This window comes from Vespa crabro, chromosome 13, assembly GCF_910589235.1.
Source record: "Vespa crabro chromosome 13, iyVesCrab1.2, whole genome shotgun sequence".
NCBI classification, from domain to species: domain Eukaryota; kingdom Metazoa; phylum Arthropoda; class Insecta; order Hymenoptera; family Vespidae; genus Vespa; species Vespa crabro.
In genome coordinates this window covers 687,501-712,584 of record NC_060967.1, presented here as the reverse complement: position 1 = coordinate 712,584, position 25,084 = coordinate 687,501, and the positions used below count along the sequence as shown (strand labels likewise).

Genomic DNA, 25,084 nt, shown 5'->3' with positions numbered 1-25,084 from the left:
AAATATGCTTGTGGTAATTTTCTTCAATTTTTTTATTTAATTACATGAGACTGTAAAAGAAGAAAGATAGGAAAAAAAAAATAATAATAATAATATGAAGTTAGAAAATTATTTTACAGTCGTTTATCGTTTAATTTACATCATTTGTTTAAGGATCCAATTTTAATGAGTTTTTTTTTATCAGGTATTCCAAACATACCATGTGTCGTCCTTGGTGGGAAGAGAATCTTGTGGTGGGGATGACTTCAAATAAGACATTCATTTTCTACGGCAATACATTTACTTCGTTGCTATCGTTCCTATCGTGTCAAGGATGAAGCTTCAACAATTTTTAGGTATGTCTTAGACTATTTGATTTCATTTATTTTTATCTTTTTATATCGTTCGAGTTAACGAATTGTCTTTACGAAAAAAAAAAAAAAAAAAAAAAGAGAGAATACTCATTATATAATAAAAAAAACGTATAAACGATATGCTTTCTCTTTCTCTTTGAATAAGAGTAAATATAAAGAAAAAATATACATATATATCGTGACTTATTATCAGATTGATAAGGAGATTATCTTTAGGAATTTTTTTGAGCATAATCAGTCTCGCATTAGCGGACGTAGCATCGAAATTCAAAGAAGCGAAGATTCAACCTGATATATTGGATTCTGTTCCCACTGAAAAAATCGAGGTATCCTTCTTTACGGATTTCTATAGAAATAAAAATTTTTAATAAATTTTTACGAATGTTTATTGATAAAGAATTTTTAATTGCAAGGTGAAGTATGGCAAGGACACAATTGATCTGGGAACCGAATTGACGCCAACTCAAACTCAAGAAATTCCGGAGATTCATTATAAACATGTGGGAGGACTTCTTTATACTCTTATTATGACAGGTAAATATATATATTTTTCTTTTTTATATAATGCTATATATAAATATACGAACGAAAGGAGTGTCACAAAAAGAGATCTATATCTTCAAATTCTTTGTTAAATTTTATACAAGTACTCTATCGAGTATGAGAAAATTTGTAAGAAATTTTATTCAATATACACGTTCAAAATGTATGTAAATGTGTATATATGTATGTATGTATGTGTATTCTATTTACCGTTCTCTTATTTGCGAAGAAGCTCGAAAGGAGTGACACGATACTGAATGACCTTAGATCAGTGAAGAGACAGACCACTTTCACCAGCTTCGAAACCTGTTTGCACGCTCGACTTCGTTCGTTCGTTTCTTTGATCTATTCAAACACGTAAATGAGAAAATGTTAAATGTCGTCAGTCTATCATCTGCGAATCAAACGCGTTTGCTTATCTGTTTTTATATGAGACTCTTTCTTTCGCCCTTTTAGAAACATGTTATATTGATCCTATCTCTCTCTCTCTCTCTCTCTCTCTCTCTCCTCCTTTCTATCTCTCTCTTTTTTATCTCTTTATTGTATAATAAAATGGCCGATAATATTTTAACAAAGTAATTTTATCTCTAAAAGAAAGAAGAAGAAAAAAAAAAAACAACGAGGATATTAAACCATGCAATGCTTCTTGCGATTTATAACTATAAATATATACTTGTTTCTTCTTTCTTGTGCTTTCTTCTTCTTTTCTTTTCTTTTTTTTTTTTTTTTTTTAATCAGTAAAAGAATTAATTAAAAATTACATAAACGAGAAAATGATAAGTTAATAACAATAAGTTACCGATCGATTTTCTTCTTCTTCTTCTTTTTTCTCTGTTCATAGATCCCGACGTACCAACCAGAGGATACAACAGAGAATTCCGTCATTGGATAGTTGGAAATATACCCGAGGAAAATGTCGCTAAAGGTGAAATACTTGCCGAATACGTAGGACCAGCACCACCTAAGGATACCGGAAAGCATCGTTATGTTTTCCTTATTTATAAACAAAATCAAGGTGCCATTACATTCGACGAAAGAAGATTGAGTAATCGGTGAGTGATCAACAATCGATGATGTTCTATAAATGAAATTATTAATTTTAATTCGATCATTGTACTATACTTCTTTCTCTTTCTCTCTCTCTCTCTCTCTCTCTCTACCTCCCACTCTTTTTTCCTTCTATCATGTTTTATATATTTTTTATAAATTATATGGGATTTATAGGGATGGCAGATTCCGTGGTAGATTTTCAACGAAGAAGTTCGTGGAAAAATATAATTTGGAGGGACCGATAGCAGGGAACTTCATGAAAGTGGAATACGATGATAACGTGCCTTCTTATCACAAGCGTTTAGGATTGTAGAGAGCTTTTGCATTATTTTCTTTTTTTTTCTTTTTCTTCTATCTTTCTTATTACTCCTTCTTTTTTTTTTTTTTTTTTTTTAGACAGCGAGTTCTCCCCCATCATCAAGCTTTTTTTTTTGTGTCTTTTATACGAATGGAAAGTATTCAATATAATAATGATAATGATAACAAAAAAAGTAACAATAATAATAATAATAATAATAATAGAGTCAAAATAGAACGTCAGTTCTTCGATATTATCACTCTCGTATTTATCTCTTATCCTTTCTTCTTCTTCTTCTTTTTAATTTCTTTCTTTCTTTCTTTCTTTTTTTTTTTCTTCTTTTCTTCTTTATTAATCTGCTTTTTATTTTCCTTTTCATTTCTTTTAATCATTTTATAAATATAAAATGTACATAGGGTATTACAATCCTAATCTCTCCGTGGCGAGATTACATTAAAGATGTCTCGAGTATCCCTATCTATAGTAATAAATTCTTAAGCCTAATATGGTTACGTCCTAAGATATTGATTATTTTTCATTAACAATTAGTTGCTATTTTTTCTTTTCTTTTTTCTTTTTCGTTCTTTTTCGTTTTTCTTTTTTTTTCTTCCTCCTTTTCTTTTCTTTTCTTTTCTTTCTTCCTTTCTTTTTCTGTTTTTTTTTTCTTTTTTCTTTTTTTTTTTTATCAATACGTTAGTACATAATAATGACTAGCGGCCTTGGATAATATTTCATTCGATCAATCGACAAACGATAATTTAAATTGATTTCAATCGGATTAAATTAAATTTATTAATTGTTACTCAATTAGTTGGATTAAATAATTAACGTTTGGTGTAATCATTATCATGTGAAATTAATGTTTATTTCTATATATATATATATATATATATATATATATATATACATATATAGAAATAAACATTATATATAGTTTTTTTATTACGGTATAATTAGATAATGCGCAAATTTATGAATAAAATAAAAATGATGAACTAATTGATGATACATCGAGCGTGACGAACAATAATCATCATTCGTTCACTTTCTCAAATTTTCTCGTATACTCGTAAATTGACGAACCTCTTCGCGTGATATTTCAAAGATATACTTTCAAAACGTACGATTACGAAGTAAAATTGTTTTTCAAAAAGAATAAAAATCAATTAAATTGAATTATTAAATTATTAAATTATTTTTCATATTTTTTATTATTGTGACTCGACGATCATCGTTCGTATCACAAAATTTTTCAACGCGCAGGCATTAAATTTTTTCTTTTACAATATTTAATTGCAAATTAAAAAAAGACTTTCTTAATCGTATTAATTAATTTATTATATTCCCGTGACTCGACAATCATCGACTCACCTTTTCGTATATCTTGTTCGTAAATTCATTTCGCAGATCGACTAATTAAGTCGTAGATAAATTTTTATTAAAATTATTGAAAAACGCACGTTATAATGTCTAATTTCCTCGTATACACACACATAAACATACACACACACACACACACACACACACACACACATACACATCATATACATACACGTACACGTACACGCACACTCTGTGAATCATTGACGAATTAATCTTTAATGAAATCATCTTCTTTGTTGTTTTTTCTTTTCATCTTCATTGGTGTTTTGAATAATTAAAAAAGAAAAGAAACAAAAAATAAAAAGAAAAGAAAAAAAAAAACAAAATAAAAAGAGAAAAAGAAGATTTCTAATGACAATAAGGAAATAAAAAAAAAATATATATATATATATATATATAAAGAAACGTCAAGATTTCATTCAATAATGAATACTTTAATGATCAATCATTTAATCCAACTAATGATCCAAATAATTTAATTTGGTTGTATGAAGTAACATCGATAAAAAAAAAAAAAAAAAAAAAAAAGAGAAACATCTTATATCGTTAATCGTTAATTGAATTAAATATTGCCCAAACCTTATGACTAGAGTATGATGTGCGCATTTCGGAACAAACTTCGGCCAGTGTTTTAACTCCAAAAGGAAAAAATCGAACGTCTTTCTTTCTCTCTCTCTCTCTCTCTCTCTCTCTATCTTTTTCTCGTTGTATGACGATCACGACTTATTACAAATACATATACACTCTCTTCGTACCTGGGGAAATAATATTCACGCGAATACATATACACATAAGTTTTCTTTATAAATTTCATACGCTTATTAAAAGTATAATTGATCAAAAATAGGAACGTACATGGTGTTGATAAATGTCAAATAATGATTAATCATATATAAATCCGCTATGAATTATTTTTTTTTTTTTCTTATCTTCTTCTTCTCCTTTTTTTTTTTCTTTTACATAACTATTATAACAAGTGCGTCGTGATTGATATTAAAGAAAATAGAAAAAGAAAAAAAAAAAAAAAAAGAAAATAAATAAATAAAAGAGAAGAGAAAAGAAGAAAAAGAATACGAACACGAAAATTGGAAAGAATCGAGTGGTTAATTATCTTTGGACCATTATGCGCGTTTTTATCTCATTTTTCTTTTTTTCTCCCTTTTTTTTTTCATTCACGATTCTCTCAACAGTGATACACACACACACACACATATATATATGTGTATATATATATACATATATATATATATATATATTCAACAACATGGTGTATCTCAAATTAGAGGAAGGATTTATTAACACTCAACAAGTTCTAAACATAATAGGATTAATCTCATGTGAGTAATAAACACGCGCTTGTAATATCCATGTGCGAATGAAAAAGAGCATTTACTTAGTTCTCTTCTGCACATATATATATATATATATATAAATTAATTATTCTCGTTTGCAGATATACACTGATCACGTATGTCGGATTGACATATCTCATTCCAGAGATCACGATTTGAAAGACACATAATAAAAGCTCGATAACGAACGAATCGAGTTCGTACCGATAGAGAGTCAACACGTTAAATCAATCGATCTTGTTACAATTCGGAGGAGGGGGAGGAATGGAAAAACGATATTCGTGTTGATGAGAATAATGGAAAATGCTAAGAATAAGTAAGTACAATGGCATAAAAACTTGTTCCATTTAAGTATTAACGTTGTCTTTTGTGATAGTGAACATTCATTCTCTTTGCGATATTCCGTTCTTTCTTTTTCTTTTTTTTTTTTTTTTTTTTTTTTTTTTTTTTTATCTTTTTTCTCTCGATGAATTTCTTTTTTCTTTCCCTTTCCTCTTCCTTTTCTTCTTTGTTTATTTGTTTGTTTGTTTGTTTGTTTGTTTTCTTTTTTGTTTTAAGGCAGAACAAGATCCGGATACATCGTTATGTTCCAACAGAGCTGATGATCCCTAACGTCTCCCCATCCGCCATTACCTTTTCTCAATTTAGTCTTCTTGGCCATACCAGCAACCGTTAGGGTCAATTGCGACGGGAAAAGATGGTCTCTAGCGGCTCTCAAAACATTTTGAACTTTCGCTATTACAGCAGTAGACTCGCAATTATTCTTCTTGTGGTGTACACCGCTGTAAATTGAATTTTCAATATTATTCATCATGACGGTAGTGAATAATAACGGGATTTTAAATCTAATTTGTGCATGTAGGGGCTGTAGAACATCTAAGATCAACCTTGGAATTCGATTGCAAACGATTTGTGCATTCCATGATTCGTAAATGTTTATCCTTTTTTTTTTTTTTTTTCTTTTTATAATAGACAGAATTGCGTTTCAAACTTACCGATTATTATTATTATTATTATTTCCGAGACTTCAAAGAATATATAGTATTTTTTTTTTCGTAGTCAAAATTATTTATTCCAAATTATTTTATTATAAATGACAACTGTGTTCAAAGTGTCCTGCAGCGCACCACAAGTGCACAACTTGAAATTATTTTCGCGGTGCGCACAACTTGAAATTATTTTCGTAGCGTTTACGACTAGGGTTAAACGAGTACGAAGGGAATTAAAATGGATCATTGAAAATGGAGAGGAATAAATTATTTTTTTTTCTTCGTCGATCATACGTCGTACCATTCGCCGATGTGAAATACTCTTGGTGCTCTCATCATCATGGTAATAAGGCCGGAATCAATGCGAGGTGCTGCACCGGCTCCTCTGCTAGGCGGCAAACATGTCTGTGCTATGTGCTGTAGACTCCAATCCCAATTGTAATCGTCGTATGAGCAAAATTGTACGGCACACTTCCTCAGTTTGTTCCAAGTTATACGATTGAACGCCATACCCATATTGTGTTTACTCGATATCCAGGGTATTACCTCGGCCTAGGTTTGTCAAATGAGAATGATCGATGTTAGAGATCTATGATTATACTGGATTGAGATTTTTTTCCTTTTCTTTTCTTTTTTTTTTTTTTTTTTTTTATTTCATTTACGCAAAGAACGTTAAATCCGTAAGGAACGAAATCCGATCGATCTGTTTATCGTTCGATTTGATTTTTTTCCCTTTTTTTTTTTTTTTGAAGGACTCAATTCGTCCTTAAAAAAAGAACAAACAGATCTATTACATCGTCGTATGATTTATAGATCGCTAGCCCGTTATATTGATCGTGATAATTTTCTAGCTTGTTTTTTTCTCTCTTTCATTTTTTTTTTATTTCTCTTTTTTTTTTCTTCTCCCTTTTTGAAAGAAAAAGAAAAAGAAAAAGAATACGGACACATGCACGCACGCACACACACACACACACACACACACACACACACACACACACGATCTATTTCTTACGGCATTGATGATGAAGGCTCGATACAACGAGTGCTTTTTTACTTTGCTAATAAAACAAACGTTCGAAAAGAAAAATATAGTGCTCCAAAACGATTATAATTGCAATGACAATGATGACGACGATGACGATGATAATGATGATGATGATGATGATGATGATGATGATGATGATGATGATGAAAAAGAATAAAGAGAGGACATGAGGAATGCTTGTGCACGAAATAGCAAAAGACAAAACAATAAACAGAGAGCTTCGATTCTACAAGTAAGTTTCTAATGATCGATTAGATCAACGACGGATACATTCGTCATGTTTTAATAATGGCAAAGGATGGGGGCAGGGTTCATGGAGTAATATACTACTAAAATATCTACATAAGCCAAAAAAAACAAAAAAAGAAATAGATAACGCGAACGAGACAATCATGAATCATTTAATTCAATGGAACATAATTTTTTGGAATTCCCAAAAAATTCTTCTTTTGATTATCTCGTTCGACGGATTGTCAAACATAATGTAAAAGATGATAGATAATGTAATATGTTATCACTTTATCTATCGACATCGAAATTGATTGATCGATCGATCGATTGATAGATTGATAAAAATTATCTGAACGAAAACGATAATACATACAATGTTTATTATATACTATAGAATAAATGCAGATATGTATATAAAAGCGTGCAAAAGATTGATCGATAGTAAAGAAGAAGAAGAAGAAGAAGAAGAAGAAGAAGAAGTAGAAGAGAAGTAGAAGGAGAAAAAGTAGAAGGAGAAAAGAAGTAGAAGAAGAAAAGAAGTAGAAGAAGAAGTAGTAGAAATAGAAGAGAAAAAGAAGAAGAAGTGCCAGGTGACACCTAAGGAAGCATAATCAAAAGGTGAAAACTTTAATTTTCAAGGTTCTTGATTTATATGATGATAGCGGAAAATAGGACGGAGGAGGATAGTATAATGTCTCTATAATAGATCTTTCGTCTGTCTAATAATTCTTATTCTTTTTTTTTTTTTTTGCATCTAGAGAGGTCTGAAAACCTTCTGATAATGAGTGTAGAGACTTGGTAGGAGCTGGAATGCCCAAGAAGGTGCCGTCTGTGAGCTTTGATAGGTCGATAATCCAGCAACATTTTCGGTTCCAACGATGTTGACACCAGCAACGTTGTTACTGTTGCTGCTGATACTGCTGCTACTACTGCTGCTGCTGCTGCTGCTACTACTGCTGCTACTACTGCTGCTGCTGCTGCTGCTGCTGCTGCTGATCAGAGCATACTGGGGGCCTGGTGACTCGTGCTTCTTTAATCCACGTAGAAGTTCCTTTTGTAAAGCGCCGTTTACACCAAGGAACTAACGGATCGGGCGTGCGTGAAACATCGACACAGATACCTTTCACAATGAAGTGAAAAAGAAAGAAAGAGAGACAGAGAGACAGAGAGAGAGAGAGAGAGAGAGAGAGACAGAGAGAGAGAGAAAGAGAGATAGAGAGAGAGAGAGAGAGACAGAAAGAGAGACAGAGAGAGAGAGAGAGAGAGAGATTAAGGAGTGACAAGGATATGTCAAGAGTGTGGAATACGAAGACGAAATTTTTTAGAACGGGATGAATATATTTTTGTGCTTGTGACAGTGTAAACACATTCCTGAGCAAGATTGCAAATTTTTGTTAATTATCATCAGCAGGCTCGCTCGTTATATACTGCGTGATCGAAAATAATCGTACGATACTTGTTACTTGAATGGTTTTTATCCTTTGAAAATTTTTTCTTCTTTTTTTTTTTGTAGATATATATGCATGCATGTATGTATGTATGTATGTATATGGTAACAAATATCGTAACTTACATATATATATATATATATATATATATATATATATATATATATATATATGTGTGTGTGTGTTTCAGTAAATGTACAATGTCGTAAGAACATAAACAACATAAGAGACACGGGACAAGTTCAGCGATGAACGTGAAATATGTATGTATGTGTTATGACAAAAAAGAAATATTGTAAAAGTAATAACGTAAGAGAGAGATTAGATCCGAGGCTTGTTTATGTTTTTTTTTCTTTCCTCATTTTTTGTTTTTTTTCTTTTTTTCTTTTTTGTATTTCGTTTTCTTTCTATCTACTCTATGGCCATGATCATTGAAAAGCTTATTTCGACGGATTTAATAATATGCTCACGTTATTTTTGAAAATTGTCATCGATAAAATATAATTTTCTGATTGGAGAATATTTTTCTTTATTGAATAGTACGTGTGTTAAAAAGAGTGTAAAGTGTATTGTATTAAAGTGATTCGAAGTGATTCAAAATGTTCAATCGACAATTCGAAATTTAGCGTTGGACTCGATTAATTATTTTTTACTCTCTTTCTTTTTTTGTTTTCCGTCTTTATATCTCATTTTTGTTTTCGTTATTATTCCATTTAAAACGTAATACGTAAAACAATATCCGTGGGTCAATAAAATGTTTACATTTACTCACTTTACGACTGAAGTCAGCGAAATAGTTGTAGGTCTTGAGATATGTACCCAATGATAGGACATTGCAACGTTCGCAGCTGTGCTTGCAGGTACGTTCCATGAGTCTCAATACGTGAAGAAAGTCCTCGGCTACGTAATGATCCTCTTCGAGGAATAGTACCATACCAGTGTGATTCTTTGTTATTGTTAATTGATCGAAGACCCTATTGGCCTTCCACCACCAATGATGTTTAGTTTGTGTAAACTTTGCTTCGCGATAATGACCATAAAGATCCGGATGCTTAGCGTTGATACATTTCAAATACAAGGCTCTGTAAGTAATTAACGAGAAGAAGAATTGAACGGGGGTTGGGGAAGAAAGAGAAAAAGAAAAAGAATAAAAAAAAAAAAAGAGAAAAACAATGAGAAAGAAAGGAAGAAAGAAAAAAAAAAAGATAAATAAAAATAAATGAACAAATGAAAGAAAAGCGTTTTATCCGGGGAAAGACAAAAAAGAGAGAAAAAGAAAAGATACTAATAATAATAATAATAATAATAGTAATAATAATAAAGAAAATTAAAATGATCTTACTGTTCCTTGTGAATGTTTCTCGGACAATCGTTCGGATCCTCCCCTGGAAATGTTCTTGGATGGGTTTGTATGCTATGGGGATAAAATATTTGCATGACACGACAAAAGTCAACGCTTTGGACCAAATAATTGATGTCCGGGTTCCATACGTCATGGCTAAAAACAAGAAGTGCCTGTTCGATGCCCCTTGCTTGTGCCAGAGAGACGATCAGGTGTCTCAAGTAGGTCAGTCTAACGTGAACCTGTACGACGATGATAGGCGCATCACCGGCAAGTGGACCAAACGCTTCCTCGTTGTAAACCTTTTGCTCGGAATTTATACGATCGATGTTACGACGTATATCCTCGATTTCGAGATCCGTTAGAGTGCCAGAAGTTGCATTGCCCGATGTCGAAGACGCATTATGCCGCTCTTTCAGGAACCTTTAATAATAATGATGATGATGATGATGATGATGATGATGATGATAAAGAAAAAAAAAAAGAAATAGAAGGGAAAAAAAGTTAATAAAAAAGAAAAGAAAGAAAAGAAACGAAACGAAAGAAAATATTTTATTATTATTCCGAGAGGTAGATATGGTCAATCGATTCGTATTTCTCTTTTTAATTCTTTTATTATTATTATTATTATTATTATTATTATTATTATTATTATTATTATTATTATTATTATTATTATTATTATTATTATTATTATGTTGTTGTTGTTGTTGTCGTTGTTTTTTTCTTCTTTTCTTTTAATTTCCAACAATTAATCTCACGATTGATATATGATAGGTGGATGGATTTATTCAGGTAGAAAGATCGTATTGTACAAAACGAACCTGTGAAGTTCCTGAGGGACCAGCGCAAAGAGCGTCTCGTTAGCCGAAGACTGTCCAGACGTGTCCCTGCCGGTTAAATTGATCACATGAATCTGCAGCCAGAGAAACGTCGCCAGAAATACGAGGACGAGTGTCCTCTGTAGAGTACCGCGACCTGACCTCGCCGCACCAACGGTTGTGACCCCTGTATGTCGCAATGTCAAATCTTTTGATTATCTTTTACTTTAAAATTGGATTATCATTTATCTCTTTCTGTCTCTCTCTCTCTCTCTCTCTCTCTCTCTTTCTTTCTCGTTTTTTTTCCTTTTTTTATTATTAACAAATATTTTATATATCAACGGATATGTATATATGTATGTATGTACGTCACTTTTCCTTTTTCCTTTTTTCTTTCTTTTTTTTTTCTTCTTCTTTTTTTTTTGAATATCGTTATGTAAAACTGCATATTTCTCGTGCGTGAATTGTTATGTAAAAGAAAAAGTGAAATTATATTTGCAATAGAGAAGGAAAGAAGGAAGAAAGAAATAAAATAAAATAATAAAAAAGAAGAAAAAAGTAAAAAAAAAAAAAGAAGGAGAGACGCAGTAATAATAATGAAACGACGAAACAAAAGTATGATACTGCGTGTAAGTGCATAGGTAACTTAAACGGGACGCGTCTATTTGCTACTCGACCTAGAATCTTTTTACAACGTTAATAACGAGGGAAACGCAATAAAATTTCTTGTCAAACTCGGTGATTTTATTTGTACTCGACGACCATAGTTAAAGAGGTAGAGAAATAGAGATAGACACAAACATATATATATATATATATATATATATATATATATATATATATATATATATATAGAGAGAGAGAGAGAGAGAGAGAGAGAGAGAAGGTAACGTATGAGTGTTTTTTTTTTGAAAATTATTATCAAACGGCCATGAGAATAAGCGGGTTAACGAGATACTTATTTAGAAAAAATAAAAATGACCGAAACGTCAAGTAATCCAAAATATTCTAAATATTCTAAATATTCTATATTCAAGTATGAATGTACGAGCTATGTCCCACAAAGGATAACAAATAAACGATACAACAATTATGAAACAACTATGTATAGGTGTAATTTATAGATGTAATTATTTACACGCATATATATACATACATAAATATTAATATATATATATATATATATATATATATATATATATATATGTATATATATACAGATATATATTTGGAAACGTGCACTTTTTGAAACGTGAACAAATAACACATATACATTTATTTATAATTGAACAATACAAATTTTCGAATAAGATCTTTCATCGTGATATTGCTTTCATCGTGATATTGCTTGATTTAAAAAATTTAATTATTATATTAAAATATTGACATCCTCACAATAAATTAGATATTGTATGTTGAGTTAAATCATCTTTGGAACAATGTTCTCGTAATTAAACTACCGTAGATGAATATAATAATAATAATAATAATAATAATAATGATAATAATCTACCTACGTTGTATACGTAATTCCGATCTTTGATAAAATACAATGAGTTTAAATAATTTACGTAATAAACAGACACACACACACACACACACACACACACACACACACACACACACACACACACACACACACACACACACACACACACACACACACACACACATATATATATATATATATATATATATATATATATATATATATATAAATACGAATGTTCGTTTGATATTATTGTTCTATAAAACAACTTAAATAAACAAAGGGTTTATTTAAAACGTGTCTATATCTATCCATTTGTTTTTTTAAAAGGAGATACATTATAACATTGAATATATCTTTGAATGTATCTAAACAAATAATAATTTCTCTAGATTAAAATAGTTAATTATTATTCTTTATTATTCTTTATTATTATATATCTTTATTATTATTCTTAACTTGACACATACACACAGACACATACATACACATATATACATAAATTATAAATTAGACATGCGAAACAAATAAATTTAACATGGCTCAATAAAAGCTTTATTCGTTCGGGCGTTGATCAACGGCATTTTATTTATTTATTTTTTTTTTTTAATAATTTATTATGATAAAAGATTTGAAAATATAATAAGAGTACGATATATATGTCAAGGAGGCTACGTTTTGGTCTAATTTTTTCTTACTTTTCTTTTTTTTTTTTTTTTTTTCTAAATAATATATAATCAGATCAGATCATGATCGGATTAGATTAGATTAGATTAAATTATATTTGATTAAATTAAATTAGATTTGATTTGATTCGATTTTAATCAACTTATTCACGTACCGTCATACATTCGCGAAACCCCTCGTTAGTTTCTAGTGAATTTATCGGGTGAAGAAAGTGCACTCGATTAACGAGTAGTTTCCACGGAAAGAACAACGGCATGGCCCGAAGTATCGGCATATGTATACATATGTATGTATGTTGAATATACATACACAGCATATATATATATATATATATATATATATATATATATATATATATATATATAGATATAGGGGCGAAAGATCGATAAGTCTTTCGCGGCATTCCGTATGCGGTAAAACGAATGAACACGGTCATTGTATGTATTGGTTAGGCTTTTTAAAATGATATGCATACATATATCACATAAATATATATATATATATATATGGAAGTGCATTTTATCGGACAGAAAAATGTTTTCTCTTGATACGTAAGAACATAAATATTTTTTGGTGCTATGCGACATCGAACAGAAAAATATTTATATTATTCCTTTTACCTCCCGACCTTTTTCCGCGTATCGTGTTACTGTATTTCTGCTTAGAATAATCGTATGGTTTTCCTAAAAAAAAAAAAAAAAAAAGAGAAAAAGGAAGATAAAATAGGACGAATTAAAATAGGTAGAATTATGTTTCGTCAACAAAATTTCGTCGTTTTTTTTGTCGAAGGCAAAAAAGAAAAAAGGAATAAAGAAATAAAGATAAAAAGAGAAAAGAAAACGACAAGGCGTGAGGAAAAAGAAAAAAAAGAAACAAAGAAAAATCATTTAGATAGATTGAACTTATTTCGTCGGTCATATATCTATTTAAATATCGTTGAAAATTTTTCGTTGGTTCGTTCGAACAGAGAACAGCTTTGGTTTTATATAAACTGTTATTCTAGTCGTCCGAACGGTATACTTGTTTACGTATCGTTGACGGATAAGCGAAGAAACGATATCATGAGAGATTCTACGAACACAGCCCACTTTTATTGTTAGATATCAGTTTATGAATATGTTTTATGTTATACAGGTCGATTACAAAAAAATTAAAGGACCAGTTTGAATATTTCTTTTTTTCTTTTTTCTTTTTTTTTTTTTTAGAGCGATAGAAAAAAAAAGAGAGAGAACAAAAAAAAATATTATCTATAATATAAAAAAAAGTTTCGCGATTTTACGCTCGAAGTATATTATGGAGTATGAATTTTTTATGTACGTATATTATTACGACCTCTTAAAATTTTTCACGTTCGGAAATATTCAGGTCAATGCTTGTTTAATAATTTCTTTTTCCCTGGATAAAGGATTAAAATATTTGATCAATTGAAAACAAAAAAAAAAAGAAAAAAGAAGAAGAAAAAAAATATATACTTAGATTAGAATTAAAATATAACATATATAGAGTGTTACGTGAGAACAATTAAATATTACACATTCGATTGAAAGCCAAAAGTCAATGATTTTATTTCATAATCTTTTTTTTTATTCTTCTAATATTTTTTATTTTTCATACGTAATCATCGAAACTTTTTTTAATCTCTTTCCTTTTATTTCTTACTTTATTTTATTTTATTTCTCCCAACAAACTGAATTGTATTCAACTTGTAATTTATAATCAATCTATATATACTTGCACGATTAAATAATCGTATGAGCATTGAGAATCATTAAATATCGAAGTAACTGTTCAAGATAATTTGATCCTAGTTATCAATTATCACAACACGAAAAATCTAAATATATGAAAGAAAAACGTTCGATAATTAATCGAAATTCTAAGAAAGAACTTGTACTCGAATGTCCAACCTATTTTCTTTTTCCTTTTCTTTTTTTTTCTCTTTTTTTTTTTTTTTTTTTTTTTTTTATCATAATCGTGATAACGAGCAACAGATACGATGACTAATTTAACTTTGCCACAACAAGTTACTCATACACATAATTATATCTGTATTTGTATATTTTTATATAGATTATATATTGTGTAGGTATTTTCAGGACACGTGGACTAAAAAAAAAAAAAAAAGTAACGTCGAATATTTATTTCCTTCTCCTCCTCCTCCTCCTCCTCCTCCTCCTCCTCCTCCTCCTCTTCCTCTATGTGCTTTTCGTTTTTAATCTTTCGAAGAACAGTTTCCCGTTCCTCGATGTGAAAACTGAATTGAAATTAATTGTAACAAATAAAATCAATATTTCCCTTTAATAAATCCACTTATCTCTGAATTTCGTTTCATCTATTATCCATGTTTATTATTATTATTATTATATATTTATTATTAACTTTGCCAATAATATTTCGTTATTGTGAAAATAAATATAAATATATAATAATATAAAAGTTGGTGTATAAATGTGGAAGAGGAGGAAGAAAAAAAAAAAAACAAAAAACAACAACAAAATTCCATGAGATAATTTCTAATTACTTTCAAAATCCCTTATCATAAATATGACCGCACTTAAAAGTTCCTTCTCAGGTTTTATCTTTTCTTTTTTTTTTTTTTTTACTTTATTTTTCTTCTACTCTTTTTTCTCTTCTTTTTCTTTTCCTTTTTTTTTTTCTTCTACTTTCCTTTTCTCTGTTCGTTTCCATGCGGCGAATGCATTACGAGGATGCATTGCGTGCAACGATTCGCGATGCGTGCTATAGCTCGTTACGCGTACATGGATATCTTGATTCTAAGTGATTTTATTACCTTGGGAAAAGGGAATCTTGCCGATGTGAAATTTAATTAAAATGAGCCACAACGATTACGAAGGAAGAAGCTTTTTTTCGCATATCCGAGTCGTTCTCGTAGTCGTCGTCATCGTCGTCGTCGACGGCTTGTTCATTTAAAATTTTTTTTTGTTGTATTCTTCAAGGAAAGTTCTTCTTTTATTCAAGCGATGACGAAACCGTGACCCACAGTCGGGTCACTATAATACGTCTCGCTATGAGAAATTTCAATGAAATTTTCTGCAAGTTTTTTTTTTTTTTTTTAACTAAAGTTTCGTCTTATTAAAATAAGGAAAAAAAATATATATATATATATGTTGAAATCTTTTGAGAACGTTATAAAGGGAGAGAGAAAAAAAAAGGGAAGAAAAGATTATCTATTAGATTAATAATAGATTATTGTCATTCATTTCTTGATTCTTTGTCTAATTGAATAACAAAATGTCTGTTGGAAAATTTTTTCTTCTTTTTTTTTTTTTTTTTTTTTTTCATTTTAAATCACTCGATTCGAATTATCGAGCCGTGGACGAGGTAAATGCAATATTTTTTTTTCCTCTCTTTTTTCTTTGTTTCCGCGTTTTATCGTTAAAAAACTAAAAAAAAAAAAAAAAGGAAAAAAAAGAAAAAAATACGAAAAAGAACAAAAAGGTTATGCCATCCTATGCCTATCCTATGCGCTCGTTCTATCATAATATTATCGATAAAAATCAGGAAAGGAGACATTATTCTATTATGTGTTTGTCATCATCGATGGGCATATACATACATATATATATATATATATATGTATATATACATAATGCGATCTAAATCCGTTTTAGTTCTAACGACGAAGACTTACGCCGGCGACGTAGCTGTCTGCGTTTAAAGCTTCTTTTCGTGTCGTGTCGCGTCGCTTAGAAAATAAATAAGACTCACCTCTCATCGTGTCATCCTTAGGTAACTGTTCTGAAACACAAAGAGAGAGAGAGAGAGAGACACGTTAAAATTCTAAATTAAGAGAGATTTATTTTTTTTTTTTTTCTTTTTTTTTCCCCCCCTTGACGTTTATATTTATTATTGACGCTTAACGCGAAAAAATCAAATTTCATGGAGATATCGATCGACTTGCTTTTTCTTTTTCTTTTTTTCTTTTCTTACGAGACATCTTATATATCCGCGATATTAAAAAAAAAAAAAAAAAAAAAGAAAAAAGAAAAAAGACAAAAAGAAAAGAAAATTCTATTCTTATCTTCGAGATAATTGTCGTTTTATTGTTTCCAACGTTAATTGTTTTCTGCTCTTCTTATCTTCTCTTTTTTAATCTTCTTTTCTTTTGTTCCTTTCTTTTTATTTCCTTCACGATTTGATTATTTTGAATCGAACGATCTTACGTGGAATTAATAACGACGAAATTAATCACAGCTTGACTTCAGGCAATGTTATTATTATTTTACAGATTATTTATATTCTCATTTACGATGAATCATCTTACGTCGACAGATGGAACGACAACAATTTTTCTTTTTATTAGAAATTCGATTAGAGGATTGCGTTGTTTGTTTGTTTTTTTCTTTTTTTTCTTCTACCCTCCCTTCATTCCATTCCATCGCGCATGCATTTTTTGTTTACGATAAATTAAAAAAAAAAAAAAAAAAAAAGAAAAAAAATAAAAATCGCATATACTCGGAATTCGATTAGTAAGTAATAAATTAAAGAAATTTTTTTTTTCGATATCGTTACACCCGACATTTTTGTTCTTTTTTTCTTTTTCTTCTTCTGCTTCTTTCCTCTCTCTTTACAGTCACACGTAAAGCGAAAAAAGGAGTGGGAGGTTTTAAACGTTTGCGCGTTAAATTCCATCGGGCGATATCTTTAATTCATGTAACCAACCCTCCTCCCCCCGTCTGCTCCCGTTGCCGTCCCCGCCCTCTATTCTTGGCAACATATCAAAACCTCGACACTGATCTCAGAGTAACCGAGTACATATGTACCAACGAAACTGTCCTACGGAACGAGATCTCGTTTTATCTTGAATTCTAAGAGGTACATACAAAAACTTTAATATCGCGTAAAACTTTTATCGTTACATTTAATTAAAGAACGCACTTAATTACGTTCAAAGCAAATTGTACATTTTTAACGAGTGACGATTCACGATTAAAGATTAAAATATTTTTTTTTAAATTAACAAAATACGAAAAAAAAAAAAAAACAAAAAACAAAAAATTAAAAATACCTATCCTATCGAAATGTCCTTACCTTGAGGAAGGAGAAATGCCAGCTGGATGGTCCTCCATTTTGGAAAAATCTATAAAAGAAAAATGAAAAAGAATATATACATGTGTATTCAACAGAAACGGACAATAAATTGGGAAAAGGTTTTTTATCTTTTCTTTTCTATTTTTTTTTTCTGCAAAACAAGCTCGAAAAAAATTTCTTTCTCTCTCACTCTCTCTCTCTCTCTCTTTCTCTCTGTCTCTCTTTCTTTCCCTTTGATTCTGATTAGCAGCGGATCTCGTTAACGAGGCCGCCGTTCGTTTGCCGTTTGTACCAGCCACGAGGAAGAAAATATCTTCTTCTCGGCGTTAATTGGCATGAGAAGATTATCGTACCGAAGTACCGGGTCAGCTGCAGTAGCAGCAGCAGCAGCAGCAGCAGCAGCGGCAGTTCCGATTCGAGTCCGGAATTAACGCCGGCCGAAGAATAATTAGCGCACAGCTTGCTGATTCGCATAATTAATTAAAGGACCTTTAGTAGTAAGTGGGAGTAAGTAGATAGGAACAGGGGGGAGGGGGAGGGTGGTGGTGGTGGTGGGTGATCGGAGTTGCAGCGTTAGATAAGTAAGTTTTCTCAAGGTTAAACACAAGATAAAGTTTACTCTAACCAATCTGAAACGTGAGAAACTAAACGGGAAAGAGATGAAGCAAGAAAAGAAAAGAAAAGAAAAGAAAAAAAAAAAAAATAAATAAATAACTGATCTCATAATCACGTCTGAGATCATTTCCAACGACTTCATTATTTATTATTATCATTATTATTATTACTTTATTTGTTTATTTTTCTTAAAAGAAAAAACATTATCTCAACATTCTTCTATATCGAACAGATCTGTTCGTTCTTTTCTTTTTTTCTTTTCTTTTCTCTTATCTTTCTTCCTTTCTTCTTCTTTTTCTTCTTTCATTGATAAAAATCGAAATTCATGAAAATTTTATATTCGCTTTGATCAATGAATATGATTAAACGTTCAATCTACTTCTATCTCTCTCTCTCTCTCTCTCTCTCTCTCTCTCTCTCTCTTTCTCTCTCTTTTGCTCTATACGGCCAAACCTTATCACCCCCTGTCCCTCCTGTCATCCTCCCTCCCTCACACACACACACACACACACACACACACCATTACTCTCTATATACACAGCAATTGACTTTAACGATCGAATTATAATGTAGCGCGAGTAGAGTCAGACGCAACATCGTCCTTGTCCCATATTTGGACATCTCGCTTAATAGTACGATTATTAAGTATATCTACCTACCTACCTACCTACCTACCTACTTACTTACTTACTTACTTACTTACTTACTTACTACCTACTAAGAGATTTAATGACAATCTTTGTGATTTCTTAAATGACTTAAGTGGCTGAATGATTATGCGGGGAGAGGAGGAGGGAGAGATGGGAGGGAAAAAGAGACGTTGTTAATGTCCTCACCGAATATACGAAACTGTCCGCATACGAATAAAATCTTCATTTTGCAATTGGATTATATGAAGGTGAGGAGAGAGGTCAAGAGGTGATAAACGTCGGAAAGAATTTCGAGTCGCGCGTTACGTTCTTAAATATGTTTGATATTATCTAATAAAAGAAGTAAAATCGTTATTAGGTATAATTAGGTTTGATTAAATTTTGTTTCCTGTATGATAAAGGATTCGTCGTTTTATTTCGATTTTATTGGAATGCTCAATTGCGTTATTGAAGGTCGTAAATATACACGATAGGTGGACACAAGTGCATATCCATATATACATATGTAGTATGTGTGTGTATATATCTTTGTATATATATATATATATATATATATATATATATATATATATGTATGTATGTATGTGCATCTTGAATAAGACTTTTCCATGTCCACGTAACGTTAATCTAACGCGCTTACGTATCATCCACACCTATAATACACATAGAACAACCATAATCAACTCGTCTATAATACCAAAGCCATTATTTATTTCTTTATCTATTCAAGAAACTCATCATGCGAATGCACTTGCTTTAGTTATGTACTATGTCGACTTATCAACAATCTACACTTTGATCTTTAACAACGTACGTAACGTAAGTAACGTAAGTACATTACATACTTACGTAGTCGTTCGACTATGCGAAATTTCACCCCGTTATTTTTTAATGAGAATTTTTATCTTTGCCATTTTAAAATTCAAATAATTAATCTAATTCAATCTTAGTCCAATTTGGGAACGTGCAATCTAAAATTAATGTCATCAAATGCGATTTTCACGGTGGTTTGCAAGCCCAAGTTAAAATGTTCAACCGCGAACGATTATAATTATCTTCTTTAACGATATTAAAAATTGTTCGTGAATTATGAAGCATTCGAACATTAAAATGAAGACTTTGTCGAGTATGGGAGTAGGAGAAAAAAACCAAAAAAAAAAAAAAAAAGAAACGTCGAATATTCATTTTTCCCTGATGCTTATCGTTTCAATTTCCCGTCTCTCGATGTGAATCGAATTGAAATCAATTGAATTAAATAAAATTAATAATTAATATTAATAAATCCATTTAATTCAGAATTTTTTTCCAACTATTATTCATGTTTATTATTATTATATATTTATTAGAATAACAATGATATTATTATCATTGGATGCGCAATTCTTATTATCATATATTTCTTATTATAAAAATAAATATAAATATATAATAATACAAAAGTTTTATATATATATATATATATATATTTATATACGTGTACATATATAGATATGTAATCCACTAATCCTCCCCTAATTTCCACCCGCCCATCTCTCCCCCCAACATCTAATATCTATGTTGTCGTTTAAAGTCGTGAGAGGAAGAAGGAAAAGAAAAAAGAAAGAAAAGAGACAAAACATAGAACAGGATGGGGCATAGGGAGAGGGTGAGGATTGGAAGAAAAAGGATGGAAAAAATGAAGGAAAAAGGAAAAAAATAAAAAGAAAATAATAAAAAGAAAATAATAAAAAAAGAAATAAAAAAAAAAAAAAAGAAAGAAATAAATTTCAGACCGCGCAGAATAGATTCGATACTTTGAGAATCGACATTTTTATCGCGTCGTAGAAACGGGCACTCCTTTGGAAGATAGCTGACTCTACGAAAAGACATTTCTCGCCAATGTCTATTACGGTCCTTCTTACCGGTTCCTTTTTCAAGAACTCTAGAGAGATAGAGAGAGAGAGAGATAGAGAGAGAGAGAGCGACAGAACGAGAGAAAGAAAAAGAGAAAAAGAGGGGGAGAAAGAGAAAGAAAGAAAAAAAGAAATACTCGATCGAGCGGCTGACACGTTCTCTCGCATGTATTTACGGAGAGGAAGATGTTCCTCGCTTAGGTCTATTGTATATAACGGATAAGCGGCCATACTGGATGTTCCGTGACTTAAAGATAACGGTACGAGACAATGTACATTTTGTACCATACTTACTTACGTATGAGCGAATGCATTACGTTTTACATATCTATATATATATATATATATATATATATTTTTCTTTTTCTTTTCATCTTTCTTTAGTCAAATAATAAAGAACGTAATTGATCATTATTAAATTTCTATTTGTACGTTTAAGGTGTACAAAAAGAAATTATTGACGAAAAGAATTGCCATGTAAATTTGTAATTTGGTGCGTATAGGTATAATGTTATCTATCGCTCGCACGTACGTAGATACGTCATCGTTGAAAATCTAACGATATGATAGGATACGATCGATTTTCTAATCGTCGAATAAAATTTATTATCCATTTCGAAATAACACTACTAGGAATATCTCGATAGACAAGTTATTTGAAATCATGAAATATGCATTACAGGAGAAGAGCTCTACGTGCGTAGACAAACACTTATACGCGTATATATACATATATACATATTTTATACCGATCTATATATATATATATCCATATAAATATCAAAATGAGTAGGCAAATCGTTCTATTAAATTGTGTAGAAGGTCAAGATTCCATGTACATATATGTACGTATACATATAACCAACATAAAAGGATAGAACAAGGTTAATTAGCAAATCGACTGACTACTCTTTTAAGAGACTGATAAACCGTTCGTTCAACGTTCATTCGTTCGTTCATTCGATCGATCAATCGATCAATCGATCTATTGACGCCAGTTGATCTTATTATATCCTTATTTCCTATCTACCATACTTGCTCGATCGATTTTAATATTAAGAAAAGTGAAAAAAAAAAAAAAAAGAAAAAAGAAAAATGATTTACTTATATCAATGCAACGTCGATCGATCTCAGATATCTAAATACTTCCTATATATATTTATATATATATATATATATATATATATATACACACGCACATGTATATATAAGATAATATAGTTGATTAATACGATCCAAAGATATTTCAAATATAGAAAAAATAAGAAAAAGAGAATACATATAATACAATATCAAAGTAATATTAAAAATCGATCGTACGAACGTTCGATCATTAATCGATCATATCGATATATATATATATATAAAATATTGTCGAGTATCCGTCATTACGACACAGAAGATATCATTTCTATGTTAGTATACGTGATAGTCAATACTAACTGACCTCGACGTTCGATAACTGTACTATTTTCTTGCTACTCTCTAGAGGATAGAAACATCTCGTCGTCGTCGTCGTCGTCGTCGTCGTCGTCGTCGTCGTCGTCGTCGTCGTCGTCGTCGTCGTTGTCTTCCTCGTCTTCATCGTCTTAATACGCGATCAGTCGCTTTAGTTAACTTCCTATTATACTTAGATAAAATATTGTGTACGAGTATCGCGAAAGTGGAACGAAACGATTCGATATACAGTTCATAATAAGACTACCCGCTATTATCTAATCTCATATATATATATATATAAGGTTTGCAAGTATTCAATGATACTTTACGATCGATGAAATGTATCACTTCATAGAAAAAAAATGACAAAGAGGAAGAGAGAGAGAGGGAGAGAGAGAGAGAGAGAGAGAGAGAGAGAGAGAGAAATTGAAAAAAATAAAAAAATAAAAAATAAGGAAGATGAAAGGACTTCGGTTCCTTCCTCTTAACGAGGAATGTTATTGCTCGGTACAGTTACTCGAACATCAGCTGCATTTATTGCGACACTGACTGACAGGTAGAACGATTTAAAGCGACCTTGCTTCGTCGTCTCATCCCTCTCTCTCTCTCTCTCTCTCTCTCTCTCGTTCTCATTCTCGTACTCGTTTCCATCTTATCTATCCCTCTCTTTTTCTTTTCTTTCTTTCTTTTTTATTCTTTTCTTCTCTTCAACCATATGCTCCTTCGATATTCTCTAAGCATTGAAAAGGTATTACTCCCTCTCTCTTTCTCTCTTTCTCTCTTTCTCCCTCGATTGATTTAATATTTTATATAAATCTTATATAACGATCTGGAATAAATAGAAATTAAAAATTTTATAATACGATTATTTCATTGGCTCTTGTCAACGTTCTTGTCCTACAACACCCATCCTCTATCTCTTCTATCATCTACCATCCACCCACCCATCCATCATTTCTCCCCATCCATCTATCCATCTATGGCCGCACCTCCCTTTTAAATACGACTTCATCTTGAAACGATATCCGATCTTTCAAATCTTTCACATATTGTTATTTACTTGTGACAACTTGATTGACTTTGATTGAAGAAAAAAATTGATTATTAGTTATGAGAAAAATCATCTCTGTTGAATAATTATTATTCATCGCGTTGGAAAAATGAAAGGATTATGAAATAAACGATATTGAAAAGAAGATAAAGAGAGCGATAGAGAGAGAGAGAGAGAGAGAGAGAGAGAGAGAGAGACAAAACCTGAGAGGATTTAAATTCTTGAAAAAGTGCATGACGTAATAATGCACTTTTATTCGAGCATGCTTGCTTGCGCGCTCATTTTACACAAGTTTAACCAGCGAAGCACGACGCAGCATCCAACCGCGCGAAACACAATATTATCTTTCTTTCTTTCTTTCATTCTCTCTCTTTTTCTCTCTCTCTCTCTCTCTCTCTCTCGCTCTCTCTCTCTCTCTTTGTTTGTCTCTTTCATTCGTGACATTTTTTTTATCGTTTACCACGCCCGCATCTGATGAATCTCTATGAATCCGTATTTTATATTCACGTATTACAAAGATCGTATAGATCATATCGTTCAATGTTTACCATAGAACAAAATAATCTGTTTATTTCATTCGTTCGTTCGATCGTTTTATAAAACGTAAAAAAAAAAAAAAAAAAAAGAAGAAAAAAAAGAAAAAAAAGAAAATATATATATAAATACGAATTTATTTATCAACGATCATTTCAACCGGATGAATGAATGAATGTATGAATGAATGAATGCATGAATGAATATATGAATGAATGAACGTACGTATAATGTAAATAAAGTATTATGCAAGATGTTAAATTTTCGAATCGTAACTTTAATGGATTAGATTTCGTTGATCGATATATCACCCGTATGGGTGGACAAGTTAATACATAAACAGTGATAATAAATGATGATAAATTATTACAATTACGTTTTAATGGAAACGTGTCCTTTCTCTTTCTCTCTCTCTCTCTCTCTCTTTCTTTTTCTTTTTTTCTTTATCTAAGCATCGCATAAACAAAGTAAAAGTACCTGGGGTTGTCCGATGAATAAGCGAGCGTTTCTAATTTGGCACGCGTCTCTTTGATCGCACGCACTGTCTTCTCTCTCTCTCTCTCTCTCTCTCTCTCTCTTTCTCTTTCTCTTTCTCTTTCTCTCTTCCTCTGATTCTTTTTGTTTGACGACGTTCAAGAAATGTCGCGTTGCTCGATCATGATCGAGCAACGCGATGAACGAAAGTTATGTAATAAAGAAAAAAAAGTGAAAAAAACAAGAAAGGAATAAGAAAATGAGAAAAAATGTAAACAAATAAAAATCAATTTGTAAAGAGAGCAAAGGAAATTAGTTATATTTATATTATCTATATCTCTCTTT

The 25,084-nt window shown here is 30.9% G+C and overlaps 2 protein-coding genes and 1 long non-coding RNA gene across 20 annotated transcripts in view; 1 reads left to right on the top strand and 2 right to left on the bottom strand.

Annotated features, from left to right (window-relative positions):
• Positions 1 to 90: 90 nt before the first annotated feature.
• On the bottom strand, positions 91 to 1,677 carry LOC124428854. 2 transcript variants are annotated; one of them, XR_006943302.1, is made up of 2 exons: positions 1,107 to 1,677; positions 91 to 319 (listed from the first exon to the last, which is right to left on the bottom strand). It is a non-coding gene; the product is annotated as an uncharacterized LOC124428854 (long non-coding RNA). The 2 variants fall into 2 exon arrangements; XR_006943303.1 differs by having other exon boundaries at positions 91 to 265.
• Positions 221 to 2,500, top strand: LOC124428852 (protein D2-like). Its single transcript, XM_046973423.1, has 5 exons — positions 221 to 335; positions 570 to 679; positions 767 to 887; positions 1,738 to 1,948; positions 2,121 to 2,500. The coding sequence occupies exons 1-5, from the start codon at positions 314 to 316 to the stop codon at positions 2,257 to 2,259; spliced, it is 603 nt and encodes a 200-aa protein (XP_046829379.1). The 5' UTR covers positions 221 to 313; the 3' UTR covers positions 2,260 to 2,500.
• Positions 2,501 to 2,610: 110 nt separating this feature from the next.
• The window catches only part of LOC124428849 (alpha-1,6-mannosyl-glycoprotein 2-beta-N-acetylglucosaminyltransferase), a 34,146-nt gene continuing 11,672 nt past the window's right edge, over positions 2,611 to 25,084 (bottom strand). Inside the window, exons 1-11 of one of the 17 annotated variants that reach the window (XM_046973406.1) lie at positions 24,743 to 25,084; positions 18,437 to 18,546; positions 18,084 to 18,132; positions 16,761 to 16,790; positions 13,652 to 13,714; positions 10,859 to 11,042; positions 10,035 to 10,457; positions 9,465 to 9,774; positions 8,017 to 8,325; positions 6,270 to 6,520; positions 2,611 to 5,761 (exon numbers count right to left, since the gene is read on the bottom strand). The exon at positions 24,743 to 25,084 is cut by the window's right edge and continues 146 nt beyond it. In XM_046973406.1, coding sequence (XP_046829362.1) covers positions 5,533 to 5,761; positions 6,270 to 6,520; positions 8,017 to 8,325; positions 9,465 to 9,774; positions 10,035 to 10,457; positions 10,859 to 11,042; positions 13,652 to 13,714; positions 16,761 to 16,767 — 1,776 coding nt within the window. In that variant the 5' untranslated portion in view covers positions 16,768 to 16,790; positions 18,084 to 18,132; positions 18,437 to 18,546; positions 24,743 to 25,084 and the 3' untranslated portion in view covers positions 2,611 to 5,532. Of the gene's footprint in view, positions 5,762 to 6,269; positions 6,521 to 8,016; positions 8,326 to 9,464; positions 9,775 to 10,034; positions 10,458 to 10,858; positions 11,043 to 13,651; positions 13,715 to 16,760; positions 16,791 to 18,083; positions 18,135 to 18,436; positions 18,547 to 22,687; positions 23,047 to 24,742 lie in introns of those variants that run through there. The other 16 variants (XM_046973408.1, XM_046973411.1, XM_046973414.1 and 13 more) reach the window with 16 other exon arrangements.